The sequence below is a fragment of the Ceratotherium simum genome, chromosome 33 (genome assembly GCF_057802395.1).
Source record: "Ceratotherium simum simum isolate JZ-2026a chromosome 33, ASM5780239v1, whole genome shotgun sequence".
Taxonomy (NCBI): Eukaryota; Metazoa; Chordata; class Mammalia; order Perissodactyla; family Rhinocerotidae; genus Ceratotherium; species Ceratotherium simum.
The window spans coordinates 27,409,452-27,427,850 of record NC_141932.1 but is presented as its reverse complement, the minus strand read 5'-3'; the positions used below and the strand labels follow the sequence as shown (position 1 = coordinate 27,427,850).

Below are 18,399 nucleotides of genomic sequence, written 5' to 3'. Positions count from 1 at the left end.
TGCTTTTCACCCTGGCCCCTGAGGGGAGCTGGATTCTCCTTGTGTTGAAGTACTTTAGCTCTCAGTCAAGGAATTGGTGTTTATACTTTGATTTTCGGGCTAATTTTCTTCAGTTCTCTTTCTTCCAGGATTTCACTCCTTATACTTCCTGCTGCTTTGTCAGCCCCAACTTCTAATACCTCAATCCAATAAGGCTTCAATTTTCTTCTGCTTGGGCTGTGAGCAGGTTGTGGAATGTTGTTAATCAAAAATGCAGAAATCTCAGAGTCTCACTAGGTGCACTTCTGCTTTTCAAGACTCTTTTCTGGTATCTTCCTGTCTGCTTTTTGCTAAGCTCTCTGTGATCTCACCAGTAATTGCTTAGTTTAACTATCAACCTGGAGTTCTGGCAGAGTTTATACTCAGATTTGGGGTCTCATCCTTCACTCTATTTTTGCTGGATGCTGAAAGTCTCTCCCAGGCATTTTAAAACTATATTCTTCCTGTATAACACTTTAGTCTTGAAGGGGAAACAATTTACCTCCTCATTGAAGCCTGAGAAATTGTTCTGCCCTGTGACACACTGCATCTTGTACATTCTTCTGTTCTACCTGTAACACCTTCTTGCAGGTTTGTGTTTACACGTACTTTCTTGAAGGTAGGTGTTAACATGCTTTGAGGCTGTAGCTGCTTGTGAGCAGGGACAGTGTTTTGTATCTCTTGGCACCCCAGTAAACTAATACAGTTTTAGGGTACAAAGTGACGTCACAGTAAATACTTTTAGAATATGAATTATTAAATAAATTCTGTGTTAGGTACTTCTACCTTGATTTTTGTTTTCCTTGCAATGTAAAGCACAAAACAAGAAAAATGATAGGCTTTCTTTACAAGTTTTCATATGAATGCCACAAAGGAACAGGATTAAAACTCGTCTCCAATATCTAATCTACTTGTTCTGATCACAATTCCAATCCATTTCAGGGATCCGTGTCATTCAAAGATGTGACTGTAGACTTCACTCCAGAGGAGTGGCAGCACCTGGATCCTGCTCAGAAGACTCTATACATGGACGTGATGTTGGAAAACTATTGCCACCTCGTTTCTGTGGGTAAGAAAAACTCTCATGGAAACTTGAGTAGCATACATTTCCTTTCAAAGTGCGTAAAGTATGTGTGCTCTTGAATTTCAGGGATAAGAGGTGATGAATTCTTTTTGGTTAACAGAAAGGATGATTGTGTCTTCACTTGCTTGGGGCAAGGTGTTAAGTTTACTGTTACACAAAGGAGTATCTTAAATTGTATTACTCAAAATGCATCTTACTAATTTTTCGGATGTACTGAAGCCTAAGCAACTTAATCCAAATCTTCCCTTATCAGGGTGTCACATGACCAAGCCTGATGTGATCCTCAAGTTGGAACGAGGAGAAGAGCCATGGACATCATTTACAGGTCATACCTGCTTAGGTGAGTTTCTGACTCTCAGGGACATGAAATCTAGTGAAAAATAAATTTTAAAGTGGTCATGTGGTGAGTGGCACCTTTGAAATATTTTGGGAGTGTTTTTAAAAGGTACTAACCTTTGAAATGACCTTTGTGCCTGCAAAACATAAATCAAACTTTGAAATATTACCCTTCCTGTATAATATTTTTTCCTAAGTTTGCTTGATGTTATCAAAGATAGTTGCCACTCTTAAACTTAATCAAAATATACTATAAGCCTTCCTTCTGTTAGATCTTTTTTCTTGATTTGTGCCTTTTTTCTAGCATTCTCAGTTCCTTATCTCCTTGCTATTGTGATAGATTTCTTTCAGGCATTCCTAAGTCTACGTTTAAAAAAGAGAAAATTCTTGGTTAATGTTTCTCTTCTTAGTTGCTTCCCATTTTCTTTCTTTCTCTTTCTTTTATATTACCTCAGATTTGTTTTCTGTGCTAAGTCTAACTTCCCATTCTCACCACAAATCTAGTTGTTAATTTTAAAACTCACTTGTCTTGACCCAGACTGATAATTCCACAGTTGTTATTTTCTTCCACTAAACTTTTGTGGTTCATTTTATATGGCTGATCATTCCTGAAATCAGCCATTGGTTTGGGTAAAACACTAACTCATTCTTATCCTGATTACCTGAGTGATTACTGTTTGCAACTTGGTCTATTTTCTTCACCACTGTGGCTATATTGCCTGGAACAAAGCCTGGCACATAATAGCCACACAGATTTTTTTTAGGGAATATTGTTTCACTGTACTCTCAGGCTTTATTTCTCTGATTTGTCCTCAAGGGATCTGCCTTTAAATTATAGTAATCTCATCCATTCTCAGGACTTAAGCTCTTTGTTTTATGTAGATGCCTCTGACATGGGCATACTTAGCACATTCTTCCCGTCTTTTTTGTGACTTATTTTGTGACGATATGTTGGAAATGAAAATTACTAACTTTCCTAGCTCTTAAATTCTTTTCCATTATCTATTTCCAAATTAATTTTTCCTTGCCATGATATCAGCTTGATTCTTCTGTCTCTGTCATCATCTCTTGTGGATCTCTTCACAATCTGTATTATGTTTATCAGCCTGTGAAATATATTTTACATCCTCTCATATTTTCATTTCTCACTGACATCTACAAAATGAGAACTATCTTATTTCATGTCTTGACTACTATAATAACAGTTTGGCTTTTCCATAATTTGTCCTAATTTTTTCACTTTATACTGTGGCTTTCCTGACAGGAAATATCATCATTTGTTCCCTATTATTTATCATATGACATTGAAATTCTTCATTGAAAGACTACCATAATAAGCTCTCATCTGGTCTTTTCAAGTTTATTTCTCTTGTGGAAAACTCTTGCTAATTTCCACTTGATACAGTCTCCTAATGTTCTCCATACATGTAGGATTTGTCGTGATGTCTGTACTTTTCATTGTGTTGTGTTCTGCCTTCCATATACTCTATATCTTTTAAGTTGTCTTAAGGTTTTTTTCTCCATGAACTATTCTTTGACTATTCCACATCATATCCACCTTTCCTTTTTCTGAATTCCTATGTTACTTACTAATTATAGCACACGCAATTCTTGGATATGATTATATAATTTGATACCTGATTGTACATGGTTTATGCTTAAGAATTCTTTCCCTCAAAGACAAGATCCTCTGTTTGAATCTTCTTTGCTGTAGTATATAATATGTTAGATACTCAGTAGTTGCTTCATTAACTGTTTGTGGAGTTATACAGGGGAGATATCTTTTTCCTCCATTCAGAAAGCATGTACTGGTAAGTTCCTTTCAGATGTACCTGCTCAGGCCATGACTCTATAGATTCTGATTTAAATGGTTGGATCTACCAAATACTACCTATTTACTATATACAGTGTTAATGTAGACTCGGAAGAGTTCAAACAATAAAGTATTTCTTTCAGTGAGAAAGGATTACTATCAAAGTCTACATTTTTAATGAAATATTTATGACACAGTCTAAGCTTGTAAAAAGATTTATTAAAAGGATTTTTCTAGATCATAGTTATTTGCAAGTTATAAAGAAGTAGTGCTTAAAGTGATGGGAAATATGTGAAGGGCTTTTGAGATCATAGAACAGTAGCATTTTCTTGAAGATTCTCTAAATACAAGTAGAAATAAGACCAGAAGGCAAGCCAACTGATTAAAAGAACATGAGCAAAGCTTGTTATTAGGAATAAGTGAAGTATTTATAGGGCAATCAATCAGTCAATAAAACTTGTTACATATGAGGTATGTCAGATATGTGCACAACCCTGAAAACTTGTTTGAATATAAAAAGTGAATATAGGTGATGTAAAGTTTTGTTTACAGTATTCCTCATATGTTAATATTGGAGGCAGTGGACTCAAGGAAGAAATAGATTTTTGAGCCTAGATTTAACATTGTTCCACTAGATGTGGATGATTGCAAAGTAATAGAAGTCAAATATAGCTACACATTTATAAGAGAAATGAAGGTCATGGTTAATGATGATCTAGAACCAGAATGAACAATCTGATCTTTCTGGTCCACCATATGGAAAACTGGAGTTAAGGAATGTTATCATATTTGGGAAAGACTTGAACTAGTTTTTCTTTAAACCTAAAAAAATAAGCCAGCAATTAAAAAGAGGAACAGTTATAATTGATGGTCATGAGAGTTTTGTTATTGAACAATTCTGAAAGAATTGATAGTAACAGCAATCTGAATACACCAGTGAATATACCCCTAGTCTGTTTTAAAGTTCCTGTTGAAAATGTTTTCCTGGTTCTTCCCTCACAAGAGAAAATGATTCCCAGCTATCTGGAGGATTAGAGCCTAGACTATAGGATTGTTTTTCTTAACACTAGGAAATTAATTGATGCTTAGAAAGAGTAATTAGCAATTGATGGCTACAAAGAAGAGGGTGGTGGAGCAACTGGAAGTGTTTCACCTTGCAATTGAGAGGTGAATGTATAAAAGTATACACTCTGATCTGTGTCCTCCAAAAGTAATCATTCCTCTAGTATTTTCCCTGAATAAGCTTTTTTACTAATTTTTCTTGCCTATCCTACTTAAAGCTTAATGCCCTTGATAGGTTCACTTCATTGCCTCTGAATCCACCCATCAAGGCATCAGTCCCTCTTCCACCAGTCTTTGTCTTCTCCTCCCTGCTTCTTGTTTTCATTTCACTTTCTATATGAAATTCTGGGGCAAAGTGCAAAAGTTACTAGCATCCATTGCTTATTTTTTCTTCCTTTTCCACACTGAAGCATAGTTTTTATTTAGGTTCTGTGTCTTTTCCCAGGCTGGGAGTAATTTGTCCTAGGTCTTTCTGGCCTCGTATGCTAGACCCTAGTACAATTCCTTTCCATAGCAAATGTATGAAGATTCACAAATTGTTATTAATTATATTCTTTTCTAGAAGAAAACTGGAAAGCTGAAGACTTTTTAGTGAAATTCAAGGAACATCAAGATAAGTATTCTAGATCAGTTGTATTCATCAACCAGAAAAAACTGATGAAGGAGAACAGTACTGCACACGAAAAGACATTTACTTTAGGCAAAAACCCTGTTAAGTTAAAAAATCTACCTCCTGAATATGACACTCACAGAAAGATTTTTAAAAATGTTTCAGAATTAATCATCAGTAATCTAAGTCCTACAAGAAAGAGACTTAGTGAGTATAATGGATATGGGAAATCACTCCTCAATACTCAGCCAGGGACAGCTCATCCTGGAGTCAAATCCCATAATCAACGTGGCAGGGTTGTCCGTCATAATGAAGTGCTTATGCAATATCATAAGATGGAAACTCCACAGTCATTTGGATATAACGACTGTGAGAAATCCTTCCTTAAAAAAGGAGACTTAATAACACATAATAGAGCTTACAGAAGGGGAAACCCATCTGAATATCATAAAAGGAGAAGAGCAACCAATGTTGAAAAGAAACATACATGCGCTGAATGTGGGAAGTCCTTCTGCAGGAAGTCAGTATTAATTCTACATCAGGGAATTCACACAGAAGAAAAACCCTATCAATGTCATCAATGTGGAAATTCATTTAGAAGGAAGTCATATCTCATCGATCATCAGAGAACTCACACAGGAGAGAAACCCTTTGTTTGTAATGAATGTGGTAAGTCCTTCCGCCTAAAGACAGCCCTCACTGATCATCAGAGAACACATACAGGGGAGAAATCATACGAATGTCCACAATGTAGGAATGCCTTCAGATTGAAGTCACACCTGATTCGTCATCAGAGAACTCATACAGGAGAGAAACCATATGAGTGTAATGACTGTGGGAAGTCCTTCCGCCAGAAGACAACACTCTCTCTACATCAAAGAATTCATACAGGAGAGAAACCCTATATTTGCAAAGAATGTGGCAAGTCCTTTCACCAGAAGGCAAACCTTACTGTACATCAGAGAACTCATACAGGGGAAAAGCCCTATATTTGTAATGAATGTGGGAAATCCTTCTCCCAGAAGACAACCCTTGCGCTTCATGAGAAAACTCATAATGAGGAAAAACCCTACATTTGTAATGAATGTGGGAAGTCCTTCCGCCAGAAGACAACCCTCGTAGCACATCAGAGAACACATACAGGGGAAAAATCCTATGAATGTCCTCACTGTGGGAAGGCCTTTAGAATGAAGTCATACCTCATTGATCACCACAGAACTCACACAGGAGAGAAACCATATGAATGTAATGAATGTGGGAAATCCTTCAGCCAGAAGACAAATCTCAATCTACATCAAAGAATTCATACAGGGGAGAAACCCTATGTTTGTAATGAATGTGGGAAGTCTTTTCGCCAGAAAGCAACCCTCACTGTACATCAGAAAATACATACAGGTCAGAAGTCCTATGAATGTCCTCAGTGTGGGAAAGCCTTTAGCAGGAAGTCATATCTTATTCATCATCAAAGAACTCATACAGGAGAGAAACCATATAAATGTAATGAATGTGGGAAGTGCTTTCGCCAGAAGACAAATCTCATTGTACATCAGAGAACTCACACAGGGGAGAAACCCTATATTTGTAATGACTGTGGTAAGTCCTTCAGTTATAAGAGAAACCTCATTGTCCATCAAAGAACTCACAAGGGAGAAAACATGGAAATGCAATAAACAATGTGATTTCTTTGTGAAGCCTTTCCAAGTTATTATAAACCTTTAGTTTAAAAAAGAAAGCATGCTTAAACATGTTAATAAGGTTACTTTAATCACAAATCTAATAATAGTTATTAATTTAAAGTACTATACCATATAACTATTTCCTGTTTACTAGCATATAAAATGGGTATGATCATTGTTATTGAATGCTATCAGCAATGAAGCTAATTTTTAAGTTTTCAAGTTCTCTTGCTGACTCAGTTTATATTAAAAAAAAACTTATATAAATACACACAGAGGCAAGATACAAAATGGTTATAAGCATCAGTCTTCATAAGAGAAAATATGAAGTATATTTCTCATTGCAGTCTGTAGAATAAAAAGTAGTTGTTACTTCCCCAAAGATTACCAGTTCTCTGGCTTAAACATCATGAAATAGTTTTTGCATGTCTTTAAGCTTTATATATATTTTATCATACACCATGAATTCTTTTGTGTCTTGTTTCACTCAACATTTTTAAGATTCATACATTATTGCATGTGGCAGTATTCATTTTCATTCTGTATGCTATTCCATTTTAAGAATATACAGCTATTTATCCTCTTGATGGATATTTGTATTTTTTAAAATTTTGTGTTGTAATAAAAATACTGCTATAAATATTCTTGTATATGTCTTTGTGTGTGTGTGTGTATATAATTCTGTTGATTTTATAGAATTGAAGACTGGAAATACTCAGTTCAAGGGTGTATGTAAGTGTTTTCAGCTATGGTAGAACTGCCAAATATCTCTCAGACCTTTCTCAACATGAGATGATTCACTTTGGGGAATAACAGCCCTGATTGTAATCAATGTAGAGAAAGGTCTTTAGGTCATTCAACTGGAGAATTCCTACTAAAAAGAAATCCTTGTAATGTTATAATCCTTCTAATGTGAGAAGGTTGTTAGTCATGAGTATATAAATGTGATAAATGTAGAAAGACCTTTAGCTGTGGCTTAAACCTTACACAAAACCAGAGAATTTATATTGGAGGGAATCCTATAGTTGTCATGATTTATAGGGGTATTTTTAGCCGTAGCTTACATCTTATTCAACATCAAAGAATTCATACTAGAGAAAGGGAGGTTAAGAAGGGACATAGGTGAGGAAAATTTGGGAGTATAGGAGTCACACAGTAGACAGAATTATGAAAAATATATATAAGTAAGCCTATATATAATATAATGTCTATATAAAATAAGCTCTTTATACCTTGATTTAATTCACAAGAAATGTGGGTCTCCGAAAATCCCAAATGAAAAATCACTAGAGAGATTTTGATGTTTGAGAATTAGAAATCTGCTAAAACAATAACATCTATACCATCTTTTCTGTGAAAATAGTCAACTCAGCTGCAAGTTGAACAGTGTTAGTGAAGGCCCTTCTTGGGGGGGATAATTCATAACCAGTATTTACAATATACATGAAGTCATCGTGTGTAATAAACAGAAATTTAAACAATCGGGTTTTTTTTTTCCCCCAATTGAGTAAAGCTATAAACCATGTCTAAGTAAGCAGGAAAATGCTTGGTGTTTCATGTGTCTGACAATGTTAAACAAGCCCTCTGGCCTATAGAAAGGGCAGTAATTGCCAGTGGGTAGTAAATGGAAACAGGTTTGTCAGTCCTGGTCTTGCAGATAATTTCAGAGCAAAAAAAGAGCAGTGAGTGATGAGGTAAATCTGACATGATAAAAATTTAGACTTGAAAGAGGCGTAAGGTAAAAGATAATTCCTTGTCTGACTGGTCATAACTTGTGAAATTTAGCCTTAACTAATAATTACATTCATGCTTAAGAGATTTTTCTTCTTTTTTAGAGGCAGGGAGGGTGAACATATTAGAATAAAATAACTACAACTAGGTAAGATTACAAAACCTATATTCAGAACTACGAGAACCTAGGAGTTAATTTTATTTGAATAAATCTGTATTTGTAGATGAGTAAATACTATTATATGCTAACAAAGGTGAGTAACAAGAGTTGTACTCGTGACCAAGGATGCAAGCCTACGTCTTCCTGGGTATGTAGTGAGTGGGGAGGCGTGGTCTAATGGAATCTGTTTGTTCTAGTCTCAACCCACCAAAGATGTTGGGAACGTGTTGAGTTACATTCTCTTGGATATTCGACTTTCCCTTGTTTCTGCTCTCCTAGGCATTGCTGTGGCTGTCACAAAAATATAAATTATGTGGCATCCCTACATGTGCTATCCTGCCTTCTGATTTACTGATTATATTATATAGAAATAGCCATGTTTTGCTTGTGGTAGAACGTTGTACGCATTTGCTTATTTTAGTTTTATACAATAAGACATAATCATATTTTATAGGTCTTGTGTATGAGGTACTACAAAGTATGGTGTACTAATGGACAGTTTTTTTTGAATGGCTAAACTCAAAAGTACAGTTATGAACTCACAGATGATTAGGCTGTTTCTTACCTAAGAGAACTCCCAGTATAGCAGGTTATGTAAACAAGTCATAAAAGTATTTGTATAGAATCACTGGGCATCTCTCCATATTTATGCTCTTAGCTATTTACCAAGATCTCCCCAATTTCTACTCTCCTATCATAGTTACTGTAGCCACCAAACTATCTATCCCTTACAGGAGGAGATGGAATGGTGTGTTATTAGAAGAGACACACTGTTACTATATTCATTGTACCGAAAACAAAAAACTCAAGTAGGCCAGTCCCAGACTCCTTTCGCATTCTAGGGCAAACAGCAAATATCCTAAACCTATATTTTATGTTTTATATTTCCATTATTTCTCAAATCCTATATTAAGCCCTCATGTAAATCTCTGGAATTTAACATGTATTTTATCTCAGTTGGCTGATGGGGAAGAGAGCAGTGAAAAGACATTATGCAAATATTTGGCCATAGAAAGTTACCCTATTTGAAGGGTCCCTGCATAATTCAAAGTGGCAGATGTGAAGTTTTCGGTATGATTTTCTGTTTTTAAATTTAAAAATTTTAACTTTTCCATTTAAAATTAAATCCATCAAATTTAATTTCCTAAATATACCACTTTTAAAATAAATACACACAATTTGTTTAAATAAATATAGTGCAGTTTGTTTTAACTATCAAATTAGTAGTGATTTATTATGGCAGCAACAGGAAACTAATACAGATTTTTGCCCCAGGAAATGGGGTTCTGCTGAAACAAATACCAAAAAAATGTGGAAGTGGCCTTGGGTTTGGGTAATGGATAGAGGCTGGAAGAATTTTAAGTCACATGATGGAAAAAGTCTGGATTGCCTTAAGCAGACTGTTGTTAGACATGGATGTTCAAGATGCCTCTGGTGCAGGCTCAGGAAGAAGAGAGGATCAAGAGAGAGAAAGCTGTTTTCTTAGAGGATACTTATATCATCATGAACAGAATTTTAGTAGAAATATTAACATTTAACAGCACTTCTGGTGAGGGCTCAGAAGGAAATGAGTAAACTATTATTGGAAACTGGAGGAAAGTTGTATAGTTATGTAGTGGCAGAAGACTTGACTTGTGTCCTACAGTTGTGTGAAAAGAAAACTAGTAAGTGATGAACTTGGATATTTGGCTGAGGAGATTTCCAAGGAAAATGAACGTGGGGCCTGGTATCTTCCTGCTGCTTACAGTAAAATGTGAGAGAAGAGAGAAATTGAGGAAGGAAATGTTAAAAAGGAAACAAAACTTGATCATTTGGGAAATTCTCAGCCTACCCAAACTGCAAAGAATGCTAAAATTAGGAGATTCACTGTGGGGAGAGCTTGCTCTGGAGAGTTGTGGATGGACAACCTTTAGCTGAAGAGATTGGGTGTGTGACTTAACAGATCTAATCAACCATCTCAGCAGAAGCAACTAGAGATGGAGTTATCCAAGAATGATCTGTGAAGAACCCTCTTGTCTAATCATGTGGATCCCTCTGACAAAGACAGGAGACTCACAAGGTCTTTGTGAAGGTTATATCAGCAGAAATATTGCTAGCTTGGACTGAAGGGGACAGAGACAGGATGAAATGACAGAAGACTGTCAGATTTCCAAAATTCTACAGGCAGAAAATGGACTGATAGAGATACTCGACTGCAAACATGTGCTACCCTTCAAGAAAAAGGAAGAAGGACTGGGCACAGAGGCAGAGGCCTGCAGAGCTATGGACCTTGAGGGTGGAGATGCAACCTATAGGGTCTAGTCGCAAGACATGGGATTACTCCCAGGCCTCGAAAACTAATGGAATTTGCTCTGTTGGATTTTGGACTTGCTTGAGACCAGTGACTTTTTGCGTGCTTATTGGCCATCCGTATAGCCACTTTGGTGAAATGTCTGTTTATATCTTTTGCCCACTTTCTAACTGGATTATGTTATTTTTTGTTTTTGAGGAAGATTTGGCCCTGAGCTAACATCTGTTGCCAATCTTCCTCTTTTTCTTTTTTCAAAGCCCAGTACATAGTTTTATATCCTAGTTATAGGTCCTTCTAGTTCTTCTATGTGGGATGCCACCTCAGCGTGGCTTGATGAGCAGTGAGCAGGTCCACTGGCCGGGATCCAAACCAGTGAACCCCAGGCCACCAAAACAGAATGCACGAACTGAACTGCTAGGCCACCAGGCCGTCCCCTATGTGGGGTTTTTTACTGTTGAAATTTGAGAATTCTTTACATATGTTAGATATTAGTACTTAGATTTGTGATTTGCAAGGGTTTTCCCCTATTGGGTAGCTTGTCTTTTTATCTTTTTAACAAGGTCTTTCACAGAACAAAAGATTTCATTTTGCTGAGGTCCAACTTACCAAATTTCTCTCTTATGAATCATCCTTTTTGTGTCCACTCTAAGATCTCTTTGCCTGGCTCTAAACCCCCCAAGTTTTTTCCTTCATTTTTTTTCTGTTTTATGTTTTACGTTTATGTCTGTGATCCATGTTGAGTTAGTTTGTGTTATATGATTGTGATCATATATGATATGACTGAGATAATGTGTTATTTGAGTTATAATGTATAAGACTTAGAGGATTTTTTGTTTAATTTTGGTGTTTTGTTTTGTTTTGCCTATGAATGTCCAATTGCTCTAGCACCATTTGTTAAAAAAGCTGTCTTTCCTCCATTGAATTTCTCTTGCATCTTTGTCAAAAATCAGTTGGGCATGTTTTTTGTTGTGAAGCTAGTTCTGAGTTCTCTGTTTTGTTCCATTGATCTATGGGGTCAGTCTCTGCCAATACCACACAATCTTTATTATTGTATCTATATAATAAGTCTTGAAATTGCGTAGAGTGATTCCTCCCACTTTATTCTTCTTTATCAAAATCACTTTACCTATTCCAGTTCCTATATCTTTCCATATAAATTTTAGGATAATCTGGTCTATATCTACTATGGTAGACAAAGTAATGGCCCCACAAATATATCCACAACCTAATCCCTGGAATCTGAATCTCCATTTAACATGGCAAGGGCAATTAAGATTGCAGATAGAATCAAGGTTGCTAACTATCTATCCTTAAAATAAATTATTCTGGATTATTCAGGTGGACATGAATCAAAGGTCTTAAAAAATGGAAGAGGAAGGGAGGAGGAAGTGGTGGAGGTAGGTAGAGGTGAAGAAGGAGGGAAGTGGAGGTACAAAAAAAGCAGAGAAGTGGAGGTGGAGGAGGTCGAGATGGGCGTGGTGGGGGTGGAGGAGGTCAAGGTGGAGGTGGAGTGATCTCCTTTGAGTCTCCAGAAGGGAATGCAGCTCTGCCCATACCTTGCTTTTAGCCCCATGAGACCCAAGTTGGACTTCTAACATAAAGAACTATAAGATAATAAACTTGTTATTTTAAGCCATTTGTTACAGCAGCAATCATGCATCTACAAAGATTCTTGCTGGGATTTTGATAGGAATTGCATTTAACCTGTATATCACTTTGGAGAGAATTGACATCTTTATTATGTTTAGTGTTCCAATCCATGAACACAGTGTGTCTTTTTAATATATTTAGATTTTCTTTTATTTCTTTCATCAGTGTTATATAGTTTTCAGCATACAAGATGTATATATGTTTTGAGATTTATACCTATGTATTTTTAAGTGCTTATAAATAGTGTATATAGAGTGTGTGTGTGTGTGTGTGTGTGTGTGTGTGTGTGAGAGGAAGATTGGCCCTGAGCTAACATCTGCCAATCCTCCTCTTTTTGCTGAGGAAGACTGGCCCTTGGCTAACATCCATGCCTATCTTCCTCCACTTTACATGGGACGCTGCCACAGCATGGCTTGACAAGTGGTGCTTCGGTGCGAGCCCAGGATCGGAACCGGCGAACCCCAGGCCACCGCAGCAGAGCGCGACCACCTAACTGCTTGTGCCACCGGGCTGGCCCCAATAGTATATATTTTTAATTTCAGTGTCCATGTGTTCATTGCTAGTATATAGAAACACAACCAATGTTTGCATGTTTATATTCTACCTTGTGACTTTTCTGAACTCAGCTATGGGTTCTAGAAGTTTTTTAATGATGCATTGAGACTGTCTACATAGACAATCATGTCATCTGTAAATAAGGAAAGTTTTATTTCCTATCTGTATGCCTTTTATTGCTTTTCCTTCCCTTACTGCACACACAAGAACTTCAAGCACTATGCTAAATAAGAGTGGTGAGAGCAGAAATTCTTGCTTCCTGATTTTTAGGGGAAAGGATTTTCTATTATGCCATTAAGTATAATATTGACTGTAAGTTTTTTGTAGATACTTTTTATCAATATTAAGAAGTTTCCCTCTATTCCTATTTTTCTGAATTTTTATCACGAATGGGTGTTGAATTTTGGCAAATTTTTTTTCTGCATCAATTGATGTGATTGTGTAATTTTTTTTTCTTCTTTAGTTTGTTGAAATGGTTGATTATGTTGATTGATTTTCAAATATTGACCCAGTGTTGAATGTCTGGAGTAAACCCCACTTGGTTGTGTAAAATTCTTTTTATATATTGCTAAATTCTCTTCACTAATGTTTTGTTAAGGATTTTTGTGTCTATATTCATGAAGTATATTGGACTGTATATTTCTTCTTTTATACTGTCTTTGGTATCAAGGTAATACTAGCATTCTGTTTTCTGGAAGAGAATGTGTTCTTCTTTAAACATTTGGTAGGATTCTCCAGTGAAATTATCTGGCCCTGGAGGTTTCTCTTTTGGAAAGTTTTAATTACAGATTCGATTTCCTTAATAGTTATATAGCTACACATTATCTATTTCATATTGGGTGTGGTTTGGTAGTTTTGTGATTCAAGTAAGGAATCCATTTCATCTAAATTGTCAAATTTATGTGTGTAAGAGTTGTTTGTAGTATTCCCTTATTATCCTTTTGATGTCTTCAGGGTAGTGATATCTCCCGTTTCAGATGGATATTGGTAGTCTGTGTCTTCTGTTTTTCTTTGTCAGTCTTTCTAGAGGTTTGTCAATTTTATTGATTTTTTTCAAAGAGCCAATAAAGAGTTCCTTGATTTTCCCTATTGTTTTTGTGTTTTCAATTTCATTGATTTCTATTCTTATCCTTATTTTTCTTTCCTCTGTTTGTTTTGCATTATTTTGCTCTTCTTTTCTAGGTCCTGTGGTGGGAGCTTAGGTTATTAATTTGAGAATTTTCCTCTTTTCTAATATATGCACTTAGTGCTATAAATTTCCCTCTCATCCCTGCTTTAGCTGCTTCCTACAAATTTTGATATATTGTTTTTTTAAATTTTCCTTCAGTTCAATGTATTTTTAATTTATTTTGAGATTTCTTCTTTGACCCATGGATTATTTAGAAATGTTTTGTTTAGTTTCCAAATGTTTGGAGATTTTCCTGTTATCTTTCTGTTATTGATTTCTACTTTAAACATATTGCAATCAAAGAACCCAATGTGTATGATTTTAATTCCTTTACATTTGTTGAGGTTTGTTTTAAGGCCCAAGATATGGTCTGTTTTGGTGTATGTTTTGTGAGTGCTTGAAAATAATGTGTTTTTTAATATTTTTGGGTAAAGTAGTCTGTAAATGGCAATTAGTATATTGATTGATGATGTTAAATTCTTTGGTATCCTTCCTGATTTTCTGTCTAGTTGTTCTAACATCAATTGTTGAGAGAAAGAGATGTTGAAGTCTCCAACTATAATTGTAGATTTGTCTATTTCTCCTTTCATTTCTATCAGTTTTTGCTTCATGTATTTTGCAGCTCTCCTGTTTGGTGCATACACATTTAGGAATTGCTATATCTTCTTGGTGGATTTATCCCTTTAACATTATATAATTTCCATCTCTGTCTCTGGTAATTTTCTTTGGTCTGAAGACTACTTTATCTTATGTTAATATACCCACTCCTGATTTTCTTTAATGTTTGCATAATATATCCTTTTCCATTCTGTTACTTTCAACTTTCCTAATATATCCTTTTCCATTCTATTACTTTCAACTTTCCTATATCTTTATATCTGAAAGAGAGTTTCTTGGAAACTGCATATTTAAAAAATTTTTTAATTGTGATAAAATACACATAATGTAAAATTTACCATTTTAACAATTTTTAGGTGTACAATTAAATGGCATTAAGTACATTCACATTGCGCAACCATCACCACTATCCATCTTCAATTATTTCATCATCCCTAACTGAAACTCTATACCCATTAAATTTTAACTCTACATTACCACCTTCTCCCAGCTGCTGGTAACCACTACTATACTTTCTGTCTCTTGACTTTTCCAGGTACCTTATATAATGGAATCATATACAGTATTTGTCCTTTTGTGTCTGGCATATTTCACTTAGCATAATGTCCTAGGGTTCATCCATGTTGTAGCATGTGTCAGTATTTAATTCCTTTTTAAGGCTGAATAATATTCCATTGTATGTGTATACCAAACTTTGTTAATCCATTCATTCATTGATGGACATTTGGGTTGCTTTCACCTTTTAGCTATTGTGAATAATGCTGCCACGAACATTGGTATGCAAGTATCTGTTCCAGTTCCTGCTTTCAATTCTTTTGGGTGTAGAGCCATAAGTGGAATTATTGGATTATATGATAATTATATATTAACTTGTTGTGTGTGTGAGGAATATCAGCCCTGAGCTAACATCCATGCTAATCCTCCTCTTTTTGCTGAGGAAGACCAGCTCTGAGCTAACATCTATTGCCAATCCTCCTCCTTTTTATTTTTTTTTCCCCAAAGCCCCAGTAGATAGTTGTATGTCATAGCTGCACATCCTTCTAGTTGCTGTATGTGGGACATGGCCCCAGCATGGCCACACAAGCGGTGCATCGGTGCGCGCCTGGGATCCGAACCCGGGCTGCCAGTAGCAGAGCGCACGCACTTAACCACTAAGCCACGGGGCCGGCCCCTATATATTAACTTTTTTTTGAGGAATTGCCATACTGTTTTCTACAGAAGCTTCACCAAAAAGGTTCCAATTTCTCCACATCTTAGGCATCATTTGTTACTTTCCTTTTTTTTTTTATTATAGCCATCCTAGCGGGTGTACAGTGCTATCTCATTGTGGTTTTGATTTTCACTTCCCTAATGACTAATGATGTTTGTCTTCTTTATTCTTGAAGAATATTTTTGCTGGATATAGGATTTGGGATTGACTAGTCTTTCTTCCAGTGCTTGAAAAATGTACCACTTTTTTCTGGTCCCACGGTTTCTCGTGAGAAATCTGCTTTTGTTTGAATTTTTCCCTCTAAATGTAAGGTGTTGTTTCTCTTGCTTTCAAGATTTTTATTTTGTCTTTAGTTTGCAGAAGTTTGACTATGATGTGAAATGGTGTTTACTTCTTTCGGGGGAGGGGTATCTTGTTTGGAATTCACTCAGTTTCTTGAATCTGTTCATGGCTTTTGCCAAATTTGAGGAAGTTTCAGCCATTATTTCTTTGAGTATTTTTTCAGTCTTGTGGTCTTTTTCCTCTCCGTCCAGGATTTTGATGGTAGGAATGTTAGATCTTGTGTTATATCTCACAGGTTCTTGAGTCTTTTCTCACTTTTTTTCAACCTATTTTCTCTCTGTTGTTCAGATTGGGTAATTTCTATTTTATTCTTTCTGCTGTCCCCTCCATTTCTGCTGTTAGCACATCTATTGAGTTTATTTCAATTATAGGTTAATTTCAGTTAATTTCCATGTGTTTCTTTCTTATATCTTCTAATTTCTTTTCTGGACTTCATATTTCTATGCTGAGACTTTATTTTTTCATTTGTTTCAAGGGTATTTATGATTTTTCAAGTGTTTTTTTGATGTCTGGTTTATATGTTTATCAGATAATTCTAACATCTTTGTCATCTCCATGCTCTTATCTGTCTTTGTTCATTTTGAGATTTTCCCGGTTCTTGTTATGATGATTGATTTTCAATTGAAATGGGACATTTTTGCATTATGCTGATATTCTAGATCTTATTTAAACCTGTTTAAGCTGGCATTCTCTGACACTACTCTGTCATGGGAAGGGGGGTGCCATCTTATTATGCCAAGTCAGGGGTAGAAATCCAGGTTCCTCACTCAGCCTCTATTGACACATGGTGGGGGTTCTTTACTATTATGTGTGAATGGGGGTCCTGGTTCCCCACTAACCTTCTTCTTATACATCCCTAGTGGAGAGAGGTAAGAGTGCCTCTTTGGTGCTCTCCATTTCCCCTCCATATTCACCACAGAGGAGAATGGCCTCGTTAGGCTGGGTGGTGGTGAAGATCCTGACTATACTACACCTACTCTGACACCAACACAGTAGTGTTGTGAGAAGCACCTCTCTACTGCCAGGTAGGGGATAGAAATACAGTTTCTTCACATGACTCAAGGGGACCTCCTAACTGCCAGTGGGGATAACTTCCACTGGCTCCCTTCACAGTCTCCCTGAACCCACCATGGCAGGGAGGTTGGAGTGCCTTGCTACAGCCTGGTGAGGGTAGAAAGCTAGGTTCTGCACTCTGCTTTTGCTACCATGGATGTGTGTGGCAGAGATTTTTCTCTGTGGTTTTTGGCTAGAGTAGAGCAATTATTGTCTAAAAGTTTTCTGTCTTGCAAGGCTGCCCTTTTCCTGCTCCTTTGTCTACAGAAGGCAGGCTTTTGTTAGGACTTTTTTTGTCTGCACTTGCTGTTTCCAGGTTCTTGGCTTCTTCACCTCCAAGTCTGAGATATATGACACAAAAATAAAACCGAGGAAATTCACCACTATGTTTCTTGTATCCATATCAATTTATAGGATTTTTTTTCACAAATCCTCCATTGTGTGAATGAACAATACTTTATGCTATGTATGGATGCTTAGATTGGTTCCAGTATTTTGCTATTACAGATAATGCTATAGTGAATAATTTTGTGTAACTGTGTTTTCATATTGTTAGAGGTATGTTTTTAAGGTAAACCCCTAGAAGTACGACTGCTGAGTCAAAAGGTAAACACTCGTGTAGTTTTGTTACCAAACATGTAATAAAACAGTTATAAAATTCTGCATTGCCACCAGCTGTATGACGTTTGTTTCCCCACTGCCCCACCAACAGTGTATTGTCAAGTTTTTAAATTTTGTCAGCCTGATAGGTGCAAAATGGTTTCTCAGTGTAGTTTAAGTTGCATTTCTTTTATTATGAGTGAAGTGTAACATCTTCTCAAATGTCTAAGAGACATAGTGTCTTTTTGTGAATTGCCTAAAGATAAAACTACTGTTAAAAATATTATTAGGTTTTTTTGTTACAGTTGTATGGGTCTATCAATTTTGAAACTACTGTCTGTGTGTGGGAGGATTAAGCAAATGAATAAATATATTGATGAAGTCAGGAGCTAGGTTTCTCAGATCTAAAGAAGGAAAATACAA

General features: G+C 36.1%; 1 protein-coding gene across 3 annotated transcripts in view; it reads left to right on the top strand.

The window, feature by feature from the left end:
• The window catches only part of ZNF567 (zinc finger protein 567), a 30,729-nt gene extending 23,489 nt beyond the window's left edge, over positions 1–7,240 (top strand). For all 3 annotated transcript variants that reach the window (XM_014794808.2, XM_087422171.1, XM_014794807.2), the window contains 3 exons: positions 961–1,087; positions 1,356–1,442; positions 4,876–7,240. In XM_014794808.2, coding sequence (XP_014650294.2) covers positions 961–1,087; positions 1,356–1,442; positions 4,876–6,593 — 1,932 coding nt within the window. In that variant the 3' untranslated portion in view covers positions 6,594–7,240. The remainder of the gene's footprint in view (positions 1–960; positions 1,088–1,355; positions 1,443–4,875) is intronic.
• Positions 7,241–18,399: the final 11,159 nt, after the last annotated feature.